At 39.0% G+C, this 26,573-nt stretch overlaps 1 protein-coding gene and 1 long non-coding RNA gene across 2 annotated transcripts in view; one reads left to right on the top strand and one right to left on the bottom strand.

The window, feature by feature from the left end:
• The window catches only part of LOC138736399 (uncharacterized), a 74,779-nt gene that overhangs the window by 46,935 nt on the left and 1,271 nt on the right, over window positions 1–26,573 (top strand). Inside the window, exons 3-4 of the long non-coding RNA XR_011340263.1 lie at window positions 18,730–18,886; window positions 24,733–24,846. This is a non-coding gene — a long non-coding RNA (uncharacterized lncRNA). The remainder of the gene's footprint in view (window positions 1–18,729; window positions 18,887–24,732; window positions 24,847–26,573) is intronic.
• On the bottom strand, window positions 11,126–18,104 carry LOC138736838 (probable G-protein coupled receptor 139). Its single transcript, XM_069886928.1, has 4 exons — window positions 18,066–18,104; window positions 14,262–14,378; window positions 12,658–12,778; window positions 11,126–12,495 (listed from the first exon to the last, which is right to left on the bottom strand). Exons 1-4 carry the CDS (start codon window positions 18,102–18,104, stop codon window positions 11,585–11,587), a joined length of 1,188 nt encoding a protein of 395 aa, XP_069743029.1. The 3' UTR covers window positions 11,126–11,584.

Consider the following 26,573-nt stretch of genomic DNA (forward strand, 5'->3'; position numbering starts at 1 on the left):
AACTTCACTAAGCTAACTTTACCCTCTTCTAATTCTAAGTGCATGTTTATGTAAATTCAGAAAGGTTCTTTGATTCACATTCCAATCTCACTTCTCATTCCTCCAAGTTTACTGGTTGAAGGAAAATCTTATTCTTTTAAAAAAATATATTTATTTGAAAGATCATTAGTAATAATGCAGCATATATTCAATAAAGACAATTTTATATCAGTATATCTATCAAAAACAATAAAAATACAGAAAAACAAGAGTCCCCACCCACCCTCCCACAACATCAGCCAGCTCTCTTAAGGAGTACCAAAAAAAATATAAACAGAAACGAAGAATATATAATAAATCAAAATACATCTAAATACATGTATTCAAAATACGGTAACCACTTATTAAAAAAATAGAATAATTATCATGCAGATTATATGTAATTTTTTCCATAACAATACAAGCTTTCAATTCATTATTCCACCGCATTGTATTAATCACTATGTTATCTTTCCATGTACTTGCTACAAATTTTCGAGCTACAGACAATGCTAAGCATACAAATGCAATTTTAAATTTATCGAATCCTAATCCCTTTAATGCAATGATATAACCCATTATAATAGATGGATCTAGTGGTAATTTAATGTCATATAACCATTCCAGAGTTATTCTAATTTCTAGCCAAAATGTTTGTACATGGATACAAGTACAAACAGCATTTTAAAAATTACCAGTACATACACCACATCTAAAACAGTGTCTGAATTACTAAAACCATATTTTCTCAATTTCTCTGGGGTTAAAGGCAAGTGATGTAAAAAGTTGTAATTAACTATTCCATACCGCATATTCGTCAATTTAGTAACACTATCATGACACATAGTCTTCAGGAAAAAAATAAAGGCTAAATCATTTTCCTATTTAAGCTTAGACTTTTCCCATTTTGGTTTATCCATATTGTCTTGTAATACTTGGGACATAACAGAAATATAACACTTTTGGTGAAGAAGAAATCAAAACCTCGAATTCCATCAACACAGGTAAAATCATCTATCTACCACACATATCTTTCACCAAATCTTGAAGTTGATAATAAACAAATAAATAATTTTCAGCAATATCAAAATGCTCTTTCAATTGATTGAAAGAAAGAAACTGCCTTTCTACAAAACAATCCTGTAACATCTTTATATTTTTAGAGTTTCAACTCTTTAAATGATTATTAAAACATTGAAAAGGAATAAGCTGATTGGTATCTAATGGAGCAAAATTGACAATTTACCTTATGATCCTAAAATCTTATTTTCTTTCATCTATATCTTTAATAGATGTTTTAATATCGGCATATTACATTCCTGAAACAAATTTACATTCCATCGAAATATAAATTGATGCATCTCAACTTTAGCCCAACACGGGGCTTGGGACAAATCCATCAGTCTACTAATAAATTTCAACTGAACTGCTTCATAATAATTTTGAAAATAGGGTAATTGAATCCCACCGAACACATACTTCCAAGTAAGTTTATATAATGCTACCCCTGATAATTTGCCTTTCAATAAAAATTCTCTCATAGCTTTATTTAAATCCTGAAAAATCCCTTTGAGAGACAACACGGTATTGATTGAAATAAATATTGAATTCGAGGAAAATATATTTATATTAATAGAATTAACTCGGCCAATTAAAGTTAACGGGAGATCTTTCCACTTAATTAAATCTGCTTTAATATTTTTAAAGGGAACATAATTTAACTTATATAAAGATTGAGTGACATTCACAATTATTCCTAAATATTTAATTTTATCAGATCATTTCAATTTAATAATATTTTTATATTCTGAATAATTTCCTTCTCCAACTGGCAAAATTTCTCTCTTCTCCCAATTAACCTTGTATCTAGATAATGTTTCATATTGTAATAAACATTCCTGCAAATGCGGCAATGATTGTTCTGGATTTGTCACATATATCAAAACATCATCTGCAAATAGATTAATCTTATTCTCTTTATCCATAACTCTCATCCCTCTTATCTTTTCATTCTGTCTTATTGTTTGAGCTAACGGTTCAATAGCCAATGCAAACAGGGCTGATGACAATCGACACCTGTGTCGGGTCGAACTTGTCAATTTAAATGGTAATGAAACTTGACCATTTGTCACCATCTTGGCAATTGGGTTCGTATATAAAGTTTTAACCCAACCAAGAAAAAATGGCCAAATTTAAACTTTTCAAACACCTTAAATAAAAAATCCCATTCAACCCTGTCAAAGGGTTTTTTGGCATCAAGCGCAACCACCATTGAATGGTGATATGAATTGATCAAATAAATTAATTGAAGAATATTATCTGAAGCATTTCTATTCTTAATAAATCCTGTTTGATAAATATGTATTAATTTAGGTAAATACTTGGCAAGTCGATTTGCTAAAACTTTCGCTATGGTGAATCTACATTCAGCAAATAAAATAGGTCTATATGAAGACACTTTCAACAGGTCTCTATCTTTTTTCATTATTATCGTAATTAAAGCACTAGAACAAGATTCTAGCAACTCATACTCTTCAGAAACTTGTACTACCTCCTCAAACACAGGATAAATCTTCATAAAATATTTTATAATATTCTGCAGAAAATCCGTCGTCCCCTGGTGACTTCCCATTTGGGATTTCCAACATAGGTTCCTTAATCTCAAATTCTGTAAATGGAGTTTCCAATTCCATAACATCCTGCTCTTCCAATACTGGTAACTTTAATTTAGATAAATAAGATTTCATAGAACCACTATCCTGTTTCCCCTCAGAAGTATACATTTTTTTGTAAAATGAATAAAACTGGTCATTGATTTCCTGAGGTTTATAAGTAACGGATGAATTCCTTTTAACAGCATTAATAGTCCGTGAAACCTCTTCTGCCTTTAACTGCCATGCTAGTACCTTATGTGCCCTCTCACACAACTCATTACAACATGATCGATTAATTAAACGCTCAAATTGATAAGTTTGTAATGTAATATAACGTAATTTCAAATTAGCCAAAGCCACTTTTTTTTTAATCTTCTGTCACAACTTTCTGAAATCCCTTCTCCAATTCAGCAATTTGCTTCTCCAGTTCCATTCTCTGACATGTACTGTTTCTTAACTTTAGTAGTGTAACTAATAATCTGCCCTCATAAATAAGCTTTTAATGCATCCCATAATACAAAATGACTATCTACAGAATTAGCATTCTCAGTCAAAAACAAGGTCATCAGTTCCGGAACAAAAGTAAAAAATTCTGGGGTTTTTTTCAACCACATTATATTCAATCTCCATCTAGAAGATGAATGTACCACTTCTGAACTTATGCAAGAGAAAAACAATAAAGAATGATCCGAAAAAACTCTACTTTTTTATTCCACCTGTAATACTCTTCCTTGTAAATGTGCTGATACTAAAAAAAAGTCTATTCTGGAAAATGCATCATGTCAGGATGAATAAAAAGAGAAATCCTTCTAAGTTGGATTGGCCCTTCTCCACATATCCACCAAATTTAAATCTTTCATCAAGGCCCAAGTTTGTGTCGCCATCTTTGATTTCTTTATACTTTTTGGAGATGTATCCAGTAAAGGATCCAAAACACAATTAAAATCTCCAACAACTATGATATTTCCTTAGCTTGATTTAACAACAAACAAAACATCAGAAATAAAATGCTCATCATCCACATTAGGTGCATAAACATTGAGCAAAGTCCAAGGTTCATCAAAAACTTTACAAATCACCCTTAAGACCCATTGAACATTTCTTCCATATTTTGTAATTCAAAAGACAAATTCTTATGAATTAAAATTTCTAAACCTTTTGCCTTCAAATTAAATGAAGAAGAAAACACATGTGCAACCTCTCTCTTCAATTTCAAATGTTACTTTTCAGTCAAGTGAGTTTCTTGTAAAAAGGCAATATCAAATTTCATTTTCTTAATATAAGCCAAAACTCTCTTTTGCTTAATCAGATTATTTAACCCTTGAACATTAAAAGTTGTAAATTTCAAATTAGACATCCTTACAAATTAACAAAATAATTTATCACTAAAAAATAACCTAAATCTCTATCCCTCCCCTATCTATTTAAAGAAAATGCAAAAAAAAATGTTAATTATACCAAAAAAAACTACCCAAAGGTAGTAACGCCTGAAAAAATCTGGGTGTGGTAAACCCCACTAGTGTCGGATGACTATCAAAGATTTCAGTGCTCTCCACCCCCCAGCCAGAAATACATTATTCACATCAACACAATCAAATACTGTAAATATATTCAACCCAGTGACTCCATTCCCAGTGATTGTTCCGGATCTTCAATGTCAATACACTTCGTGTTAAACTTCTTTCTTTGCATTCTTTCAATTTTTCCCGTTCTTCCCATTCCCATTTCCATTTGCCTTCTTTTTGGGTGATGGCAGTGACATCCTTCCATGTCCTTACAAATCTGGTAGTGACTTACCAAAAATTAATGCATCATGATCATTTTCAAAAAATTGAGACTGAAAATTACCATAAAATACTTTCAATACTGCAGGGTAACGAAAAGCAAATTTGTAACCCTTCTGCCACAATATTTCTTCGGACAAGTTAAATTCACGACATCACCTAATAATCTCCTGACTCAAATCTGCATAGAAAAATATTCTGTTATTTTGGTCCATCATTGGAGTTTTACTTTGTCATGCCTTCTGCACCACCATCTGTAATATCATTTTTCTGTCCTGGTATTTCAAACAATGAATTAAAACTGCCGGTGGCAGTTGTCCCAGTAATGGTTACTTTGTAACGGTCTATGTGCCCATTCCAATTCTAGGCCTTCTGAAAAATACTTCATGCCCAACACCTTGGGAATCCAGTTCTTAAAAAAGTTTATTGGATCGGACCCTTCAATAACTTCTGGGACCCCCAAAATTTACACATCATTTCTCCAACTTTGATTTTCAAATGAATCAATTTTTTCAATAAGTCTTTCTTCTGAATTCCCCAATCCACAAAGGAATCTTCCACTTTTCATTCTTTCCCTATTACGTTCAATTTGAATTTTGCATTCAGGAAAAGCTGTTTCTATTAAAAAAATATTTTCTTGCACTGTATCCACTGATTTAATACACTTATTAACATTACTCTTAACTGCAGATATATCTTCAGACATACTAGTTATTTTGGTTGTTATTTCTAAAAATCCTTGAGTCATTTGTTTTAACATATTGTCCATTTGTTAAGAAATCCCTTCCAGGACTGTACACACAGACTCCATTCCAGATTCCAGTTCCACTTTTTGAGGCCTACCTTCTCTGGTCTCCACCTCCAAATGTTCCTGTAAGCTGCTCAGTAAAGGTAAGTTTTCTTCTTCTTCCAGTGTTGTCGGTCCCCTCCCGGTGCGGCTGTGAGTCTGTACACCCGACGACGGCATTCCGAACTCATCGGGACGCTGCAGACCATATGCGATCCGACAAGTCCTGGACCCTTGAAGTACTGCGCATGCCCGATAAGGCCAGGGACTGCACAGGTGCGACTTCCAATGCCATTCTGCACTCCCCAGCCCATTCGATGGCAGGCTGGGCTCAAGGGCTCTTTTCTAAGCCGTTTCGCGCATGCGCGGTTCGGCACTGGCTGAGCTCATCGTCAAGCCGGTGCTATACGTACCCGGGCAGGAGTCCTCTGTGCCTTGGAGGTTCCAAAAGTCGGGTCCATGGCTTAATTTGAACAGGTAGGCCTTAATTCTTCAGCAGTTTTAAAAGGTAGCTTCCTCTGCAGTTGAGTGTTTGTTTTTTTTTACATTAGTAGCCATTGTAACGCACTAATGTTCCCAAAAGTAAAAATTCAACTTTTAATCACTTTTATAAACTTTAAAAATAGGTTCTTAAAAAAACTAGCTGAGGAAGGGTGGGATTTCACGTCTGTCCTCTATGCCATCTTGTGACACCCCCCACGGATTTACCACAATATTTCCAGTTTGTCCTGTTCTAGTCACAGCTGCTGCTGCTGAACTGTAAAACTGCATAAACTGAATTTTCTCTCCCTGAAAGAAAACCCTGTTTTACTCTCTCGGCTCACAAAACCACATGATTCTCTTAGGAAAGCAAGTTCCAGGCCAGATAGACTGTGGCTCAGATGAGTTCATTCATTTGTTGCATTTTCCAAAAAAAAAACAATCCAATAGTCAAGTATCTTTGGCACTCTCCAAAGTTTTTGCAAAGTTTATCGGAGTGGCCTGTCAAGCATCAGTAGACCTCCAATATTTTAAATAACCTCAGGTTAAAATGTTTGTATGTGACTGAAATTTTTAAAAAAATCTCCCAAAAAACATATCTATAATCTGTCACTTTGCAAAGAAAAAATTGATCAGGTACACAACAGTTCCTACCCTCAGAATATTCAGTGATGCCGCTTGTGAAAGCAACATTTTATTCTCCAGTTTGGTTTCTCTGTCCTTCCGAATTATGCCCACTCATGTTCCAAACATTCACAATTGTGCGAATTGTAGCACAACTATACACATCACCGACAATTCTTTTACGAACAGGTATCACAACTTAACTCAGTTAATTTGGCAGAATTGAGTAATATGATAGAATATTTGGAGATGTATTTGGGAGATAAATAGGTAAAATTGGGATAGGTTACATACATACATACACACTATTTAAAACACATCTTATTTGAAATACTGAATAATTCATATTCAGTGATTTTACAGAAACTATGCAGAATGCTATGTACAGTTCACAAGTAGGTGCTCATTGAAATAATATCATGAAATGAATGGACTGGAGACACTCTGACTGTTGAATGCTCTTTGCAAGGGTTTTCATAGAGTGCACAGAAAGGTGACTCCTAGGTTTTTGTTTACCTAAAAATAACAGAGGGGAACAGAAGACTAATTTCTCTTGTTTGATGAAGAAGGTGAGGGTTTTGTAAGAGAGAGTGAGTGAGAGTGAGTGAGAGTGAGTGAGAGTGAGAGTGAGTGAGAGTGAGAGAGTGAGTGAGAGTGAGAGAGAGTGAGAGAGAGTGAGAGAGAGAGAGAGAGTGAGAGTGAGTGAGAGTGAGTGAGAGAGAGAGAGAGAGAGAGTGAGAGAGAGAGTGAGAGTGAGAGAGAGAGTGTGTGAGAGAGTGTGAAAGTGTGAGAGAGTGAGAGAGTGAGGGAGAGTGTGGGAGAGTGCGGGAGAGAGCGAGTGAGAGGCAGAGAGAGGGGAGAGGGGAGGGAGAGGGGAGAGGGGAGGGAGAGGGGAGAGGAGAGGGGAGGGAGTGGAGAGAGGGGGAGGGAGAGGGGAGGGTGTGGAGGGAGGGAGAGGGGAGGGAGTGAGAGTGTGTGTGTCACAGCTGAAAATAGGCAGGAGAAGCTTATTGGAACTGAAGCAAACTCCAGAGTGGCAGATGGCTGGAATTGCTAAGTGTCTTATGTTCTCATGGAGTAAATGTAACAGAAACAAACTATGTAAAAGCCTGAAAGAAAGAGGTTAATATCTTGAAAACTGTGATGGGGCACATTTCATCGGCATGACATTGAGGTGGTACTTCAGTTGTGGAAATCCTGGAACAAGAAATCTCTCTCTGCAAACCCTTTGAGAACTTTCCTGAGTGGTAAATATTTACCTTTCAAGCACCAAAGCATGGCGAACTTTATTCATGTTAAATTTTGTACACAGTATAAGAACTGCCTGCAACCAGAAAACTTGGAAGAATGGGACGTGAGTTGAGCGATGAACAAAAGCGCTTAGAATTAGAAGGGGCTAAAGCTGGTTTTGGTAATAGAGATAAGTTAAAGTATGATTCTGTTTTCATGTTGGAAGATAATTAAAACAACGTTTGTTTACGTATCTACTTGTCTTAGTGAATATCTATTGCTTCTGGGTTTTTCGGTCCTTTGATTTAATTCATTTACGGACGTTTTATATACAAAGATGTCTCATTGATGTCAATATATGTTTCAGCGCAAGCTTCAGCTCCTCCCTAAATTTTCTCTGAGACGACGTATAGATAGATGCACGTGTGCTGAAAAAATGCAGAAGTTTGTTGCAGAATATATGTTGCATTACTTAGATACCTGTCTGTGTAAAAATAATTTTGAGTTTGCCATTTTGAGGGAAATACGACAGAGGGGATCCACAACAAAATGAAATTGGTGGATAGAGCGAACAAAAAAAACCATCGACTTTCTCCTGTTCTCCACCTCTGGATCCTTCTGATTCTCAACGCTCTTCCGGATACAGCTACGCGTTTTATTTGTGACTACAATCTGACGGACGGTTAACACGTTGAACATTGCGATGGAACTGATTGGCAGTAAAGATGTTATGATGATGTTGAAGACCGTGTATATTCTCCAGAAGGACGCTGTCCAATATTCGGCTTTGGGGACGCAGTTCCACGGCACTTGATGAATGATGACAAAATGTTCCATGAACAAGTAATATGGAACATACCTCACACAGTTCCATATTGTCAGAATCACTATCACAACCGTCGCCGTTCTCACCGAGCAATATCGTCCCCGCAGTTTTTGGAGATATAGCGGTCGAACGTGAACGCCACCGTAAACCACACAGAACAATCTATGGCTGCTTGGTTCAGGACAAGCGTCAGTGCACATATTGGAGTGAAGAGCAAACAGTGAGCATAATCATAGATATTATTTATCTGTTCCATTACAACACCGATAACAACAGACATTAAATCAGCCATAGACATTCCCACCAGGTAGCGAGTGATGCATTTTGACAGAAAGCAATTTCGTCGTGAGGGAACGACATTCCTCAATAAATTAACTGTGAGGTGAAAGAAAAACTGAGTTCAAACGTGCAAAACCAAATCTTTTTGTTTTACATAAAGGCACAAACAAAGCCAAGTAGAACTCCACATGTGTTCCTATATTTCTGACCCTCTGTCCGACTAGGCTGGCTGAGAATCGAACCAGTTAAACTGATTCTACATATGAAACCCAGGCATGGAACAGCGACGGACCCGAGTCGGAGTTTCATGAAGCAGCCAGCAGTTCCCTTTTTTTTTAAACTTTATTTAAGATTTTATAACATGAATAAAATAGAAAGTTACAGTAAAAAGATTAAACATAAGATAATAAAAATTACAATACTACATCGGCAGACTAAATAAACTAACCCCCCCCCCCCAAATTAGTACACAACATTAATGACCTAGCTTAAAGTTAGTCTAACCCCCCCAAATAAAGAGTGAAAGAGTGAAGAGTTAATAAAATGAACAATAATTATATAAAAAACCCCTTACACAAAAAAGATAAAACATAACAAATAAAGATACTAACATCAAAAAAATATCAATACTAAAATATTAAACTTAAAAACATATTTAAATCAAACTTAAATGCATATATTTAGCAAACGGAGTCCACTTTAACCTATAAAAAGACATCCTATCCTGAATTGAAAAAGATATCATTTCCATAGTCAAACAGAACTTCATCTCCAAATACCACCTATCAAAAGTTAATATATTTCTATCTTTCCAAGTAAGAGCTATACATTTCTTGGCCACAGCTAAAGCTAAATAGATAAAAGAAATCTGATGATCTTGTCGGCCAAAATCAATTAATGATTGCATATTCCCTAATAAAAATATACCAGGATCTAATACAAGACAAATACTTTATAAACTATTAAGTATAGATTGAATACCCTTCCAAAACTGTTGCAATCGATCACAAAGCCAAACAGTATGCAAAAAAGTATTAGCCGTCTGGTCACAACGAAAACAGCAATCCGACTTACTAAGACGAAACTTTTTTAGTTTCTCCGGTGTTAAATATAACTGATGTATAAAATTGTAATTAATCATCGCTAATCTAGCATTAACCAATTTCCTAATACTATCCTGGCAAATTTCCATCCAGGCTTCTTCAGCTATTATAAAACCTAAATCTTTTCCCCATTTTAACTTATCCTTATCCCAATCTTTTTTACTATCAATTTCTTATAAAATATGATACAAATCAGATATATATCCCTTTTGTGGTATTGAAAGTACATATTCCTCAAAATTAGAATCAGACAATAAAATCATATGTCGACCACATATCTGTTTTACAAAAGATCTTAATTGATAATACACAAATACAGAGTTTCCCCTAATACCGAATTTCCTTTATAATTCATCAAAAGAACAAAAACACCCCTAAGAAAAACAATCAGATAATTTTTTTATTCCCTTCCTTTCCCACTGTTTCAAAGTAATATTGGAGACTGTAAAAGGAACAAGTTGATTGTTATATAATGGCAATCGTCCAGACCATTTATTTTTGAGCCCCAATTTATTAAGTTTACTTGTCCATAAATTTAATAAATGCTTCAATATTGCGACATCATAGGTTCGTAATAAATTTTTATTCCATCGAAATAAAAACTCATGAGAAAATATTTCTGAAATTACCGCCATTTCTATCTTTGCCCAACTGGGCGGATCATCCATATTCATTAATGCACTAAGAAATTTAAATTGAGCTGCTTCATAATAATGTTGAAAATTCGGTAATCTTAAACCTCCAAATTGAAAATCCCACATCAGCTTTCTCATCGCTACCCTCGGAAATTTTCCCTACCATAAAAAGTCTCTAATTGCTTTATATAGATCCTTATAAAAACTTTTATTTAAAAAATAAGGAATTGATTGAAACAAATATTGTATTCGGGGAAAAATATTCATTTTTGTAGTATTAATCCTCCCTAATAGACCCAAAGGCAAATCCTTCCACCTAATCAAATCTAATTTAATCTTTTTTTATTAAAGGAAGATAATTAATTGAATATAAATCTTGAAATTCCCGTATTAACATTAATTCCTAAATATTTAATTTGTGTGGTCCACTTCAAATTTGTAATACTTTTATACATTGAATAATCATTTTTACAAATTGTTAAAATTTCACTTTTGGTCCAATTTACTTTATAACAAGATAATTGACCATAAATTTCTAAACATTCTTGAATTGCTGGTTCCACCAAATATAATAAAACATCATCAGCAAATAGATTAATCTTATATTCCTCATTCAAAAAAAAACCCATTTACAATAGATAATTTATTTTTCAAGGAATAGGATAGAAAAGGAATTAAGAAAATAGAAGATTGTTTTATGGGAAATAATTTATTAACATTTGACCAATTAAAAGATAAATATGAAATAACGCAAGGTACAATGTTTACATATCAACAATTGAAAACTTAGTTAAAAGATAAACTGTGAAATAGCTTGAGATTACCATAAATTAGTAACTATGAATGTTTAATCACATACACAATAATTAAAAATTGGTCACTCGGAATCAGAGACCATCCGGATCATTCTCTCTGACAGCATCGTGTTCTTCCCCATTTAACTTTCTCCGTCTTTATGAATGATGCGCACTCATGTTCCAAACATTCATAATTGAGTGAATTGGAGAACAACTATACACATCACCGACAATTCTTTTCAGAAAAGGTGTCAGAACTTAAGTCAGTAAATATGGCTGAATTGAGTACAAATAAGTATTCGCGATATTCAAACCGATTCAGAGCAATGTCCAAATCTGAAAATGTCCTCAACATTGATGTAATTGATTAACGGACGTTTTGTATGCAAAGATGTCTCCTTGATGTCAAGATATGTTTCAGCGCAAGCTTCAGCTCCTCCCTAAATTTTCTCTGAGACAATGTATAGATACACGTGTTGGTGCACGTGCTGAGAAACTGCAGTATCAATGCAGTTTGTTGAAGAATATATGTCGGATTACTGAGATACCTGTCTGTGTAAAAATAATTTTGAGTTTGCCATTTTGAGTGAAATACGACAGAGGGAATCCACAACAAAATGAAATTGGTGGATAGAGCGAACAACAAAAGCATTGACTTTCTCCTGTTCTCAACCTCTGTATCCTTCTGATTCTCAACGCTTTTCCTGATACAGCGACGCGTTCTATTTGCGACTACAAGCTGACGGACGGTTAACGCGTTGAACAATACGATGGAACTGATTGGCAGTAAAGGTGTTACGATGCTGTTGAAGACCGTGTATATTCTCCAGAAGGACGCTTTCCAATATTCGGCTTTGGGGACGCAGCGCCACGGCACTTGCTTTATGATGACATAAGGTTCCACGACGAAGTAATATGGAACGTACCTCACACAGTTCCATGTTGTCAGAATCACTATCACAACAGTCGCCGTTCTCACCGAGCAATATCGTCCCCGCAGTTTTTGACTACAAATGGAGATATAGCGGTCGAACGTGAACGCCACCGTAAACCACACAGAACAATCTATGGCTGCATAGTTCAGGACAAGCGTCAGTGCACATATTGGAGTGAAGAGCAAACACTGAGAATAAACATAGATGTTATTTATCTGTTCCATTACAACACCGATAACAACAGACATTAAATCAGCCATAGACATTCCCACCAGGTAGCGAGTGATGCATTTGGAAAGACCGCAATTTCCTCGTGAGAGAATGACAATCGTTAAAAAATTAACTGTGAAGAGAAAAAAAAGAAGTAAGTTCAAACTCGCAAAACCAAATACATTTTGTTTAATAAACAAACAAACAAATCGAAGTTCCTATATTTCCAACGCTGGGTCCGACAAGGCAGACTGAGAATCGAACCAGGTAACCATGCTAGCAAACAGCGACGTACCCGTGTTCGAGTTGCACGGGTAAGTCAGCAGTTTCCATCGCACATTTGAAGTCCCCGACAGGTTGTGTGCGGCGCATCGCCCCAGACACCGAGACATGGTCATTCCTTGGAGCTCAACTTGCTAACAGGAGCGTTTATAATGGGTATAAAACGTAATCCGGGAGATGAGTGTATCTTCATGAATATCGTGTGTAAGAAGTGGAAAAAAGTTAAAAAAAATATAGCTAGGAAAAGCTCGTAAAACTGAATTCAAGAAGATTATTCAGATTTATCTTAAATTTGTAGCGACCGTTTTTAATTGCTGAGTTTGGCAGACATTCGACATTAAGGGTTGTCTTACAGTTGATGAAAAATTTTGATTTTTATCGGATCAGACCCAGACATACAAAATTGTTATCAGAAATGCAAGTTTACATTATCACTGTTATATACTGGAATATTGGTACTGATAGATGGAATTGTTGTAATAAACTACGGGGATGAAATGAAGACAAAATTCTGAAAAAAATTGTGCTTAAACAATGAACGAAAGTGCTGGATGAACGCAATAGATCACAGTTTCCATAATCAAATGTTGAATCTTGAACGTACGAAAATTTAAAAAAAAAACCTCTCACGTGAGGCAGAATGCGTGTCGATGTTATGGCGACATTTCTGCAGGACACCCTGGACTCAATGAAATAGCCAGCACCAGAATCTTACCAGGGATAGCAACAGCTGCAAGTACAGGGAAGTAAATGCTCACTATGTCGTAAATCGCTGCATATCCCATTCTCCCACGGAATAAGCGATCGGTTGTATAGGCGCATTGGTGATGTATTAATCAACTCTTATAGAAGAGAACCAAGTCCACTGAGACAGGTTTCGTGACCATCTCCGCCGTCACACACAAAAAACCCCCACTGAAGCATCAATTGTGGAGATCTATTTTTATTCATTGTGTAATGGACTTCGATTGTCAGAGGAGATAAGTAATTTAATATTATGAATAATATTTTGAAATGGTTGCTTGCGTCGAGAGCATTCATTTCTCGACGAAATGGATAATCATGTTTACATAAAGATAATTTAAAACAAAGTAGGAAGAGCACAGTTTTGTTGAATTTTACAGGGGGTTTCCGTTTAGATGGTGAAATAAGGTCTCCCTTTTGCTGGAAGGGGAAGATTAACGACGCCCACTTGCTATTCAGGTGCATTTAAGCGACACTTATCTTTAATAAAATCAGTTTTTACAAAATTTACTGACATCTAATGGGATTAAACATGATATTAAAGTCGACAGGTCTGAATAAAGGGCATTACGTTCTCGAACATGGATATTGCTTGAGAACCTAATGAAGATAGGTGATTTGCAGCAGCGAAATAGACCTTTTGACCCGAATAATATGCTCTTATCTCAGGTAAAACAAAACAAAAAAAAATCAGTGTTGATCAGTAATACCGCTGGTTTTGTGCACTGCGTTCATAAATTAAACAATACTTCTATAGTTTTCAGTGGACTATGATTTCAATGAAATGTACACCAGGTCGTTTCCCCTCAGTACAAAGTGTCATCTAAAAACAGACATCTTTACTCTAGTTGCAGCAGATGGTCTTACTCATACCGCACTGCGATCCCGGTGGCCACATTTGGTGACCCCGACGAGTCCAAATTGGATAGAAACGGTCTCTGCAGCCGTGGCTGCGAAGCCTTCACCGTTTTGGACAGCTGAGCCTGAACTCTGGTTCCAACAGGGTGAAGCAACATTCAACATTAGCAAAGTCGAACTGGTCCCCACTCGTTATTACCATCTGGTCGGTGCTCTTCCCTTCGCGAAGAGGGACGGGTATTCCTATGAGATATGTGACCAAAATCAAACCCGTGAAGCAGAGTGAAGATTAAATGCAAGCTTTAATTCAAGAATAGAATGCATCTAAGTCTTCTATCTGCGAAAGCCCAGGTCAGAAAGAGGAGCATAAGCTCTGATTGGCTTTATATACCGGGTCGTCAGGTGGTGGCCCCTGTAACCTAGTGATGTAATGTTATATCACCATATTCACCCCCGCCCCCTTAAAGCAATATGGCCACTCCCCTTCCCTCCTCGGAAGTTCATGTCCAGGATCTGGCAGGCTTTTTTTTGTCTCTTGGTCCTTCGGGTTACTGGTGCAGGGGAGGTGGGGGTTATTGGGGGCAGGGTGGTTGAGGGCTCAGGGCTTCTCGTCGGCTGTTGGAGGACTTCACGGATGGGTAAGGGTTGTAGGGGGTGTATCGTTTGGTGATTCGTTTTGGGGTGATAAGATGGTTGGCTGTCCATCTTGCTGGGCAATCGGGGACCGTGGGGTCTGTAATCCTTCCTCATTGTATACGATACCCGCCGGCGCCATGTCCTTGATGGCTACCGAATCTTCCTATCTGTCCATTAATGCGACAACCACATAGTGGGGTTCGCGAGCCTCAGCTCTATTGGCTCCACCAGCGGATCCGTTTTCTGTGGCCTGCAGTGCTTCTCGGCTGCATCGTGTTGTCGCGGCTTTCCTTGAGAGTGAAAATAAGCGGTCATGTGGAGTCGTGTTTGTGGCGGTACACAATAGTGAGTGTATGAAATGTAAAGCCTCCGGTAGCACCATCTTGCCAAGAGTAGGTCTTTTGCCTTGAAGGTCAAGAACACTGTTTTCCAAATAGTGGCATTTTCCTTTTCCACTTACCCATTACCCCTGGGGTTGTAGCTTTTAGTGAGGCTTGTGGCACTCATGAATGCAGCACTCCTGTTTGTGTGTCTTCAGCTAGGGTACCCACACATGCTGAAAATTGATTGCAGGCACTTTATGACGGTGGCTGTCAACACGTCAAGGCAGGAAATTTCGAAAGGGAAGCTGGTGTATTCATCCATGGTATTAAGGAAATAGATAATTCTGTTGTAGGAGGGTAGCGGGCGTTTAAAGTCGAGACTGAGGCGTTCAAATGTTTGGTGGCTTTTATCAATGTAGCCCTGTGTGGCCGGTAGAAATGCAGTTTGCATTTTGCAGATGAAGCAGCCCTTGTTTACAGTCCTTACCTCCTTCACTGAGAACGGGAAATGGTTGGTCCTTACGAAACGGAATAATCTAGTGACCCCCGGGTGGCCCTGCTCATTGTGCAGCTCTGCAGCTGGGATATGTGATTGAGAACCATGCAGATGGCCCTGTGCAGCTCTGCCCGGGCCAGTATAGAATGTTGTAATTGTACATCGACAAGTTCCATCCTCCAGCGCAATATTTTGTCATTGTTTATTTTCCCCCAGTTCCAGTTGTTCAACACGAATGCCTTTGTTAGAAACAGAAGTACCTTCACAGAAATTTCTCGAGACAAAAATTGAGAACAAAGAACATTTATTATACAACAATGCAAAGTTGGGTGCTTCCCCGTACCCTGGGAATACACCCAACTTTTATACAGTTCATTTCAGTATAGGAATACCCTCCCCCTTACATTCTTCTGCCTCCTGGAGAGGTTTGGCATTAGGCAATCCTGCCTGCCTACGTGCTGTTTCTGTGCACTTGAAGGACCAGGGGGTATCCTGTCGGTGTCTCATCATGTCATTATCCTCATTGTCCTTATTCACAAACCTGTCTTTGTTCTAATTTACACCTTCCCGACCCTCAGGGCTGTGTCCCCTTCATATGTAGAACTGGCTAATCGAAGGCTTACTAATTACATATGAAAACCTGCTAATTCTATCTGGGGCTAGAAGACCCTTATTCTTATTCAGACTAACTCTACTTCCTACATTCTTTTATCTATTGTCTATCCTTATCTCATTTCATACAGTGAACTTGCTGATTCTGTCTAAAGGCTAGGAGATTCTTATCTTACTCAGACTGATTCTGCTTCCTGCATTGTAATATCCATGTCTTATCCTGTTCATACTGGCTTTATTCATTTACCCATGTATCTATTTTAGTTTCCTCATCTTCATATTTTTATATCAGTTGTACTCATTTCTCACACCTTGGATCGTTGGTCCTGACCAGAGTGAAGCGGTTACAAGTCAGGCAATGTCTCCAAAGCCTCACCACTTCTATGATCGCCTGTGCCCCCTTCTCCATTACAAAGTGTCTCACTTCTAGCCCCTGTAGGGTCCATGCGAAAATGGCTACCTGTCTCCCTCCTGATTCAGTGTGGCAGCTAGTGCGACATCTGAGTCATCTGTCTCCGATTGGAATGGGATCATCTCATCTTATGGCCCGCAAGTTTGCTTTTGCAATCAGGTCCTTGATCTCTGTGAAGGCTTTGAAAGCCACCGGGCCGAGGGGAAATGCTGAGTCTTTTATGAGCGGGCGGGTTCTATAGGCATGTTTGGGAACCACTGTGCATAGTAGGCGAAGAGTCCCTAACATTTCTTTAACGCTTTCTGTGTGTGAGGGACTGGTTGGTCAAAGACTGGGCGCATGCGGGCAATAGTTCCGGCTGATTTCCCCGGTTTGTTCTACGTATCTGAGGATGGCCAATTTCATAGCGCTAAAGACGCACATGTCCTTATTGTATGTTAGATTACATTCCTTAGCTGACTGGAAGAAGCGCTTAAGGTCTGTATCATGGTCGGCTTGAGAGTGGCCGCAAATAGTAACATTGACGAGGTAAGGGAACACCTCTTGTAGATGACACTCATCTACTATGGGGTCCATCTCCTGCTGGAACGGTGACACGCCATTCGTGATGCTGAAGGCGAGACGGAAAAACTGGTACAGTCTGCCACCTGCACAGTATATAGGTGGGTGAAGGGTAGTAAAAGAACAAAAGGTATGAGCCAAGGATGTTGATGCGATATTAAGTTAACTGAACGAATGGTTATTTTTACATTATGAATGAGCATTCGTCATCCTTTACAAATTCTGAAAACAGAGAATGGCCGATGAAGAAGACCGCATGGAACGTGGGAACTTCGTATTTCGAACGGCAGCATATGTCCAGCAGGACGAAACATTCCCCTCCTCATTATGCTCTATATTCCTTTCATTCATTTGCTTGCCTAAGAGTATTTGAAATGTGTCTATTGTACCAAGTGGCAATGCATTTCAGGAAGTAACCTGTGTTAGAAAAAAAAGTACCCCTCACTTCTTCCGAATATTTCCTCCCAGAATTATGTCTTCTGGTGTTTGCTATACTCGTCCCGGTAACAAGATGCTGGTTGATTACACAGTGGTACCTCAGCTGAGCGATGCAGAGATAAAGTTATTTGAGGTGCAGGAAAATGCAAGGGAGGTTGAGCGAGCACTTCTGAAAGAAACTGGGTTCTATCCGCGAGAGTATGGTTCATCTTTACTTTGCTGTGCACTTTAAATTCTCATCTCTCTATACTCAGCTCTCTTTATCTCGCTTGCTCTCTCTCTCTCCATCTCTCCCACTCTCTCTTTCTCTCTCTCTCTCTCTCTCTCTCTCTCTCACTCACTCTCACTTTTTCATTCAGTATCGAATGCGGTGACTCCATCTTTTCCTGTCCATTTCGTTATGTTGCCAGCCCATTCTCTCCTCAACAGCCCCATCTCACCTGCCATTTGTCCTCAGCATTTTTGTGTCTTGTTCGTCTCTGTTTTATTATCGGTTTAAATTGTCAATCGTGGCCGACTGTGAACGAAGTTCGTGTTCTGTGCAAACAACGGCAAGTTGACCTCCATCCATAAATTGACGCAATTCACTCAAACGACAATCTTATGGGGAGTTTCGTTTGTGACTGCTGCTTCCCATACCCTTTCCGCAACACAACACTAACGGGGTTTGTTTTCTTGTTCATAGTTTGTGAACGTTCAAGGACTGACACATGAACACGATTGCCGAACAGATTGGCCGAGACGCTAACCTTACAATCATTTTTATTATTACTTTCGAATTTTCCAAAGGCTAATTACCACAATCACCACCCACATCAGACAAAATACGATTTTCGATTGGCATTCAGACCTTAGGCATGCGGGTTATCCGTTCCATCGGAGGCAAATTCATGTAGTGGAGTGTGGCTTCGGGTCCAGAAACTTTTCTCTCACAGGAACCAATTGAAGAAGAAAACTTAAAACGATTTTCGCCAGTTCAATTTTTGTTCTTCTTTGCTCTGGCAGGTAACCTAACGGCGATTGTGATTCTGTGTCGTGGAAAATGTGGACTCTCCAAATGTGGACTCGTTATCTGGTGGGGATGGCGGCGGCCAATCTCATGGTAGTTGTCATTGTAATAATTCTGAAGCAGATCAATGCCCGTTTTTTGCTCCGAACCCAGGTATGTACTCTATTGATTATGATATGCGACAAGGGATTTCTCGGTTTGGTTCACCATTCCCTTCGCATTTGATCACTTCATTCCGATTTGCTGTCAAAAACTGAAGAAAAAAACTATTGTACTGAGAGAGTAGCGACGAAGGTTCTGATAATAGTGGCGGCAGTGAGCTGTATGAGATGCGTTCCATTTTACTTTGTGTAGAGCCTTATGCAATAATTGACCATGTTCCTTGGCGGTGTACGCCAGTACCTGATTACTGTACTTCACCATTGTGGAAAGCATACGAGTTGTTTGACAGCATCGTAACACCGATATTACCGATGTTTTTTTTATTCTCCTGTTTAATGGGTTAACAGCCAGGCACATATTTGCAGCAAACAGTCCGCAGCGGACTCCGCTGGATCAATGAATATCAACCCGATTCCGAGGTGGAGAACCGGAAAAAATCGATGATTTTGTTGTTCGCTGTATCCACCAATTTCCTGTTACTGTGGTTGTCCTATGTAATACACTCTATGAACTGGCAAACGATGAATCCTAATTATACAGAGAAATATTTGAATACCCCAATTTTTATCTTTCAACAATGTGGAGTTATGCTACAGTTTCTCTGTACCTGCACCAACACATGCATCTATAGACTGATACAAAGGAAATTCAGAGAAGAACTGAAAAATGGCAAAAAGTTTGTTTTTACAATAAGCGTGATGATGTGTAAATAACTAAAACAAAGTTACGCGCATTTCCCAAATCAATTTCAAGGCTCGATTATTTTTGTAAGAATACAATCAGGCTCGGAAGGCAGACAGTTTTCAGTCACGATCTGACAACAGGACCTGGTAGATTTCTCATCATGGCATTCAATGACAGTTCCAGTGGGGAAAAGGTTGGGTACGGAAAAGATGACCACTTTGTGGAAAAGAAGGAGCAAATTCTCAACTAGGCTTCCAAGGTAAATTAATTATTAAATGTGTGATTCTAAGGGCCCAAATACTCGAACTCTCCTGGTTTCGAGGGGGGGGGGGATTCTTATTCATTCCCTCGTTCAGTTTTCCATCTGAGTTCATACACTCATTTGAATTAGGAGGGGAAACAGAATACGTTAGAGAAAAAAAAATGGTGGACGATTCGACCCGAAACCCTTCAAGTAAAAGACAGATATACAATGGAGAAGTAAGTGTAAAAAAGGCATGGTGGAACAGGGAACGCTGTGTGGAATTGGTAAACGAGTTGAAGTGAATCATGACGGTCAGTGGTGGTGCAGAGTGAGACTCGAACTGAAATGAGGGATTGCATGAAAGAATCTACAATTTCTTTCCTCTCATAGGTATGTTTTCTTCAAATGTTTCAGAGATATCGTAATGTAACAGGTACTTGCGAACAACGAACCAGTGGCGCCCAAATTCAAAAAATAACGCCCAAATACCGTATATTTTGGAGGGTGGAAAAAACCGAGCACCCATATGAAATCCACGCAGCCGAAGGGGAAACGTCTTACTGCAAGCACTGGATGCGAAACCTTGGTTTCTGGGCACTGCAATAGCGATGAGCTGACCAATACGTGAACCGTGCAGACATTTTGTAAATCAATTAAAAAAAAATCCTTAACATTCATCACTGGTCGCAATCAAGATTATATGGGCGATATTTTTTTTTATTGTCCGCAAGTAATATTTCGTCGTTACTTGATGATACCAAGGAACAGTCTCTCTGGGCTATAAGAAAGACGCCTTTTCAGCCAGTCCTTAGCTGGATTTCAGCAAGGCATCGCTTAATTCAGTTTACCCATCACTTTTTCGCCAAGATGAGAGCTCCACGCACCATCTATCTATTTTTATAATTGCCTACAATTGTATAAACAGATATAATATATTACCCGATTTCAGAGGCGTTCTGAGTTACATTTCCATCCAAACGATCAGAAACTTGAGATACAGATCGAAACCTCCGAGCATACAGCAAGCCCTCAGACCCCTCCGTATCCACTCAAATCAAGGTTCCCACTGCTGGTAGATCATCAGCCTGTTCAGCGTTATGCACGGCCTGATTTAAGTCCTTTGAATGGAATCGCTGGCAGCCGGTAGGCTACATAGTTTCCATTCCTGGAGTGAGAACACTGCGGAGGAAATATCCGCTCCCTGCTCTCTCTTTGAGTTCACATCTGTGGCACCATTGACGTTGCAGGAGCTCCGGTAGCACTGCTAATTTCTTGTTCTATCCCATCATTTATGTGTGTCATAAGTTCATTGAAGCAAGCAGGTGAGTATGAATTTTTAAACGACTTCTTCCCTCGATACCGACATTGAATTTATCAATAGACCATCAATTCTCGACATCGAATATAATTTTTTTACTCATGCAGCATACTAACAGGAACTTTCGTCCCACGAGCCTGAGCTGCCCAATTTCATCAAATTAACCCACAACCCCCGCTAGGTTTTTGAACGTTTGGAGAAAATCGGATCCCGGAGCAATCCACGCAGAGATTTGGAGAATGTACACATTCCTTACAGACAACTCGGGATTGGAACCAAATTCCCGATCGCTGGCTCTGTCTGTAAGGAATTTGCAATAACCCCTAGTCTAATTATGCTCTGTTTGTCTTTTTTAATTTTCATTCATACCCCATTAATTTACAATAATATTTCCAGTACATTTGCAGTACAATATCATTCACCAAGGAAATGAACATCATAACGTCACTGTAAAAATATTTACAGAGTGAAACATCTCATTGTTCACTTCTGCGGATAAATATTTTTCCATTTTCTGCGGTTTGGCATCATCATTATCAGCCTAATAGAAGATTATAATTCCAAACTATCGGCGACCTGCTCCTGCTGTCTTCTCCCAAATTTCCATGAGAATCAAAGATTATTCATTGTCCCACGTATATTCAGTAACTTCATAAGTTCAGCGATATTTCTGGTGACTTTACATCATCTCCATTATATTTGTCGATGGGCTATTTACATAGATCAGCACAGAATTCTTCTGGATTCAGCATGAACACTCCACCACCAACACCCTGGGTCGACTTTACATTAATTATGTTTACTTTGTCCCAGTTTATTTTATCAATACGTCGTAGCTTCTTCAGATAAACCATTCACCTTTTGAGTCAACGGATATCGCCAAAGTCAATTAAGTATCATTCCTCTGCCTGATCTCCGAGTGAAGTAATGTATTGAAGTAGACACTGATTATCCCACTTCGCCAATGTATCCTGATTAATGTGGTAGAATTATATAACATAGATGTAGAAAATGGGCCATTCTGGTTAGTGACAAACAATTATTCTGCTTAGTCCCACTGACCTGCACCCAGTCAATATCTCTCCATACCTCGCAGATCCATATACCTGTTCAAAACCTTCTAAATATTGCAATTGTTCATCAGGCTACAAGGCAAAGAATCATATAAGACTTAGGATATTCAGCTGATGGGGTCTGCCCAGCCATTCAATCGTGAAATAATTCTTTTTCACAATTGTCCCCACAGCTCGGCTTTATACCATTACATTTGATGCCCTGGTTATTCAAGATGATTTTAAGATGCAATCATTTTCTAACAACCAAACAACTCCAATCTTTTCCTGGATAGTACTTCTCTCTGACCATCCTGTAGTTTCTACTCCTTTCTCTGAATTTCTACATCTCCTTCGCCTTGGCTCTCAGGATGAGGTGTTGTATTTCATTCTAATCGAGATATCCTTCTTTCCTTCCAAAATCGTGGCTTCCCAATCTACTTCCATTAACAGCGTTTTCTATCATCTTCTGTATGTCCCGCAAACGATTATGACCCTCTCCATTATAAGACGCAGCAAGGTCAGGATTCCTTGAAATAGAGCACACAGTGCCCTCTGTAATTTCAGATACTTACAAGGTGATTACACAAATAGAAACATCCGTCCATCTCCTCCCGTCACTAGAGGAATTGAATTCAGGAGTAGGGAGGTAATTTCGCAACTGTCTAAGCTACTCGTGAGACCACACCTGGAGTACTGTGTCCAATTCTGGTCTCCATATTTGAGGAAGGATATACCGGCTTTGGAGATGGTCCAGAGGAGGTTTAGTAGGTTGATCCCTGGGATGACGGGGTTGACTTATGATGAAAGATTAAATCGTCTGGGATTGTATTCGCTCGAGTTCAGAAGAATGAGAGGAGATCTTATAGAAACATATAATGTTATGAAGGATACGGATAGGATAGATATAGGAATATTTTTTGAGCTGGCTGGGGAAACTAAAACGAGAGGACACAGTCTCAAAATTCGGGGGAGTAGATTTAGTACATAGATGAGGAAAAATATTTTTTTTCCCAGAGCGTAGTGAATGTTTGGAATTCTCTAACCAGGGAAGTGGTTGAGGCTGCTTCATTAAACATATTTAAAATTCGGTTAGATACATTTTTACATGATAGAGGCATTAGAGGATATGGGGAGAACGCAGGTAGGTGGAGTTAGGTGATAAATTAGATCAGCCGTGATCATATTGAATAGTGGAACAGGCTCGATGGGCCATTTGTGGCCTACTCGTGTTCCTACTTCCTATGTTCCTATGTTCCTATGTTTCACTTTAAGAAGGAACTGCTTCCTCCAGGTCCCATTCATTGCCCCTAGGTTTCGCTCACACCTCCTCTCTCACCACAATTACCGTCCTCAGACAGTCTTTTCAAGTAAAGCAACGCTGTACTGTGAATCATCTGTGGCCATCCACTGCATCCTATGGCTTTATCGACATTAGAGAGAGAGAGAGAGAGAGTGGACGAAGAATCGGGGGCCTTTTTGTTTAACACTGTAGCTCTTCCACTGCAATTATATTGGCCGACTGTGTAGTAGACACCTATTTCAATTCCACACATCATTGCCTCGTCGGCCTTTCTGTTAATTTCCCAATGCATATCAAACTAAACCATGCACAATTTGAAGGAGCAATAGCGAATATACCTTATGGGCATCCTCTAACCTGATGGCATCAGCAGCGACGTCTTCAGTATCCGGTAGGCCCCTACATATCTCCCAATTAATCTGTCGCTTTTACTCTCGGTCCCCACCATTCAGAGAACTATTCCTTCTCCATAAATTGCACAAATTTGTAATCTGCTTGCCAAACCATGTCTCTTCTGTTACCATGTGCTCCTCCATTTGCAAATTCTTGTGATGGCCACCGTTCTAATAATACCTTGAGGCAGGCACAGGCCGGAAAATTTGTTTATAAACCATTGCTTCCTACGCACGCTGCAGAGCATGGTGTGTTTCTCGAGCGTGTGTTTGTACAGTGGAAGTGTCAGAAGTATTTCCGTTACTAATAGAATGGTGGTGCCTGGTAGCAGATTAGATTGGTACAATTGGAACATTCAAGGGCACATGATACATAGAATATTTGAGCACGGCAATGCGATTCGGGCCACCAATATATGTCTACACAAAAGAAAAAAAAGCTCCCTACCACATAACCCTTTATTTTTCTTTCATCAATGTTCCTGTCTAAGAGTGTCAAAATGCCCATATCTTTCCAACCTCCACCATCACTTCTGCCAATGCAATCCAGCTACCTACAATGTCTGTGTAAATAGAAACCGTACCCCCAAAATTTAACTAAACATTCCTATCTTCACTTTGTGCAGATGCCCTCTCGTGTTTGCTGCTACTTTGCGAGAATATGTCTGAAATAGACACACAAATATGAGAAATATTTAAGCGTGTGTTTGGAATTAACTAGATTGTTGTGAAATAGGTTTCAACAGGTCAGCACTAATGTGCTGCAAAGTTCTGTGTTTTATGTTCAATTTGCTCTCACAAATGAACCTCAAGTGCCAATTGACTGCTCACATTTTCGCCGCAGAGAGAAAGAGGGTGGACATTTGCTCTGCTATATTGGTCCCAAAAAGGTCTTGCTCGCAGCTTGTGCCAGAGAGCGAAAATTGCAACGTTATGGACACCAATTGCATAATCAACGGTTTGTATCATACAACTAGTGACGAAATGCATTGCACAGAGAACCAATAAGCAAACTTAGCTCTTGTGTAGTTGCTTATTCAATGTGTTGTTCTGCTGTGGTTTATCTCAGTAGTTATCCCAGTGGATCACTCGTCTCATATAAGAAATCCTACACAAAACTGAGAGTACATAGTTGGCTTTAAGATTCGAACTGATTTCAGCTTTTCACAGAAGATGTCAAAGGTCTGGAGGGTTGCGCATTTGGTTCTGCTGTTTAAGAAAGGGTCCAAATGTAAACCTGGGAATTATAGGCCCGTGCGTCTGACGTCTGTGGTGGGCAAGTTGATGGAAAGTGTTCTGAGGGATGGTATATACAAATATTTGGAGGTACAGGGATTGATAGGGAGTAATCAGCATGGTTTTGTCAGGCGTAGATCATGCTTGACAAACCTGATTGAGTTTTTCGAGGGGGTTACAAAAAAGGTTGATGAAGGGAAAGCTGTGGATGTTGTCTATTTAGACTTTAGTAAAGCTTTTGACAAAGTTCCCACAAGAGGTTAGGAAAAAAGGTGGAGGCATTAGGTATAAATAAAGAGGTAGTGAAATGGGAGGTGTCAGAGAGTAGTGGTAGAAAATTGTTTGTCCAATTGGAGGTCGGTGACTAGTGCAGTTCCTCAGGGATCAGTCCTGGGTCCACTTTTGTTTGTTATATTTATTAACGATCTGGAATTAGGGGTGAAGATTTGGGTAAGCAAGTTTGCGGATGATACAAAGATTAGTGGTGTTGTGGACAGTGAGGAAGATTACTGTAGATTAAAAGGTGATTTAGGAAGGCTGGAGGTGTGGGCTGAGAATTGGCTGATGGAATTTAATACAGATAAGTGTGAGGTGATACAATTTGGAAAGGCAAATCAAAATAGGTCATATGCATTAAATGGTAGGGTATTGATATGTGCAGAGCAACAAAGGGATTTAGGAATTATGGTAAATAGTACCCTCAAGGCTGATACTCAGGTAGATGGTGTGGTGAAGAGGCATTTGGAATGTTGGCCTTCATAAATCGGAGAATTGAATTCCAGAGTAGGGAGGTTATGATGAAATTGTACAAGGCATTGGTGAGGCCAAATTTGGAGTACTGTGTACAGTTTTGGTCTCGAAATTATAGGAAATATATAAACAAAATAGAGAGATTCCAGAGATTGTTCACGAGAATGTTGCCAGGATTTCAAGGTTTGAGTTACAGGGAAAGGTTGTGCAGACTACGGCTTTTTTCTCTGGAGCGTAGAAGATTGAGGGGGAACTTAATAGAGGTGTTTAAGATTTTAAAAGGGACAGACAGAGTAAATGTGGATAGGCTCTTTCAATTAAGAGTTGGGGAGATTCAAACTAGAGGGCATGGTTTAAGGTTGAAGGGGGAGAATTATAAGGGGAACATGAGGGGAAATTTCTTTACGTGTGCAAAGGGTGGTAGGGATGTGGAATGAGCTTCCAGCAGATGTGGTTGAGGCGGGATCATTGGTTACATTTAAGGATAGACTGAATAGTTACATGGAGAGGAGAGGACTGGAGGGGTATGGACCGGGTGCTGGTCAGTGGGACTAGGAGTGTGGGGATTTGTTACAGCATGGACTAGTAAGGCCGAACTGGCCTGTTCTCTGCTGTAAGTGGTTATATGATTATATGGTTATGAAAGAGCCAGCAAATTACTACATTGCGACCATTCACTATCTTGTACTTGCAGTTGTA

Source organism: Narcine bancroftii, chromosome 6, assembly GCF_036971445.1.
Source record: "Narcine bancroftii isolate sNarBan1 chromosome 6, sNarBan1.hap1, whole genome shotgun sequence".
NCBI classification, from domain to species: Eukaryota; Metazoa; Chordata; class Chondrichthyes; order Torpediniformes; family Narcinidae; genus Narcine; species Narcine bancroftii.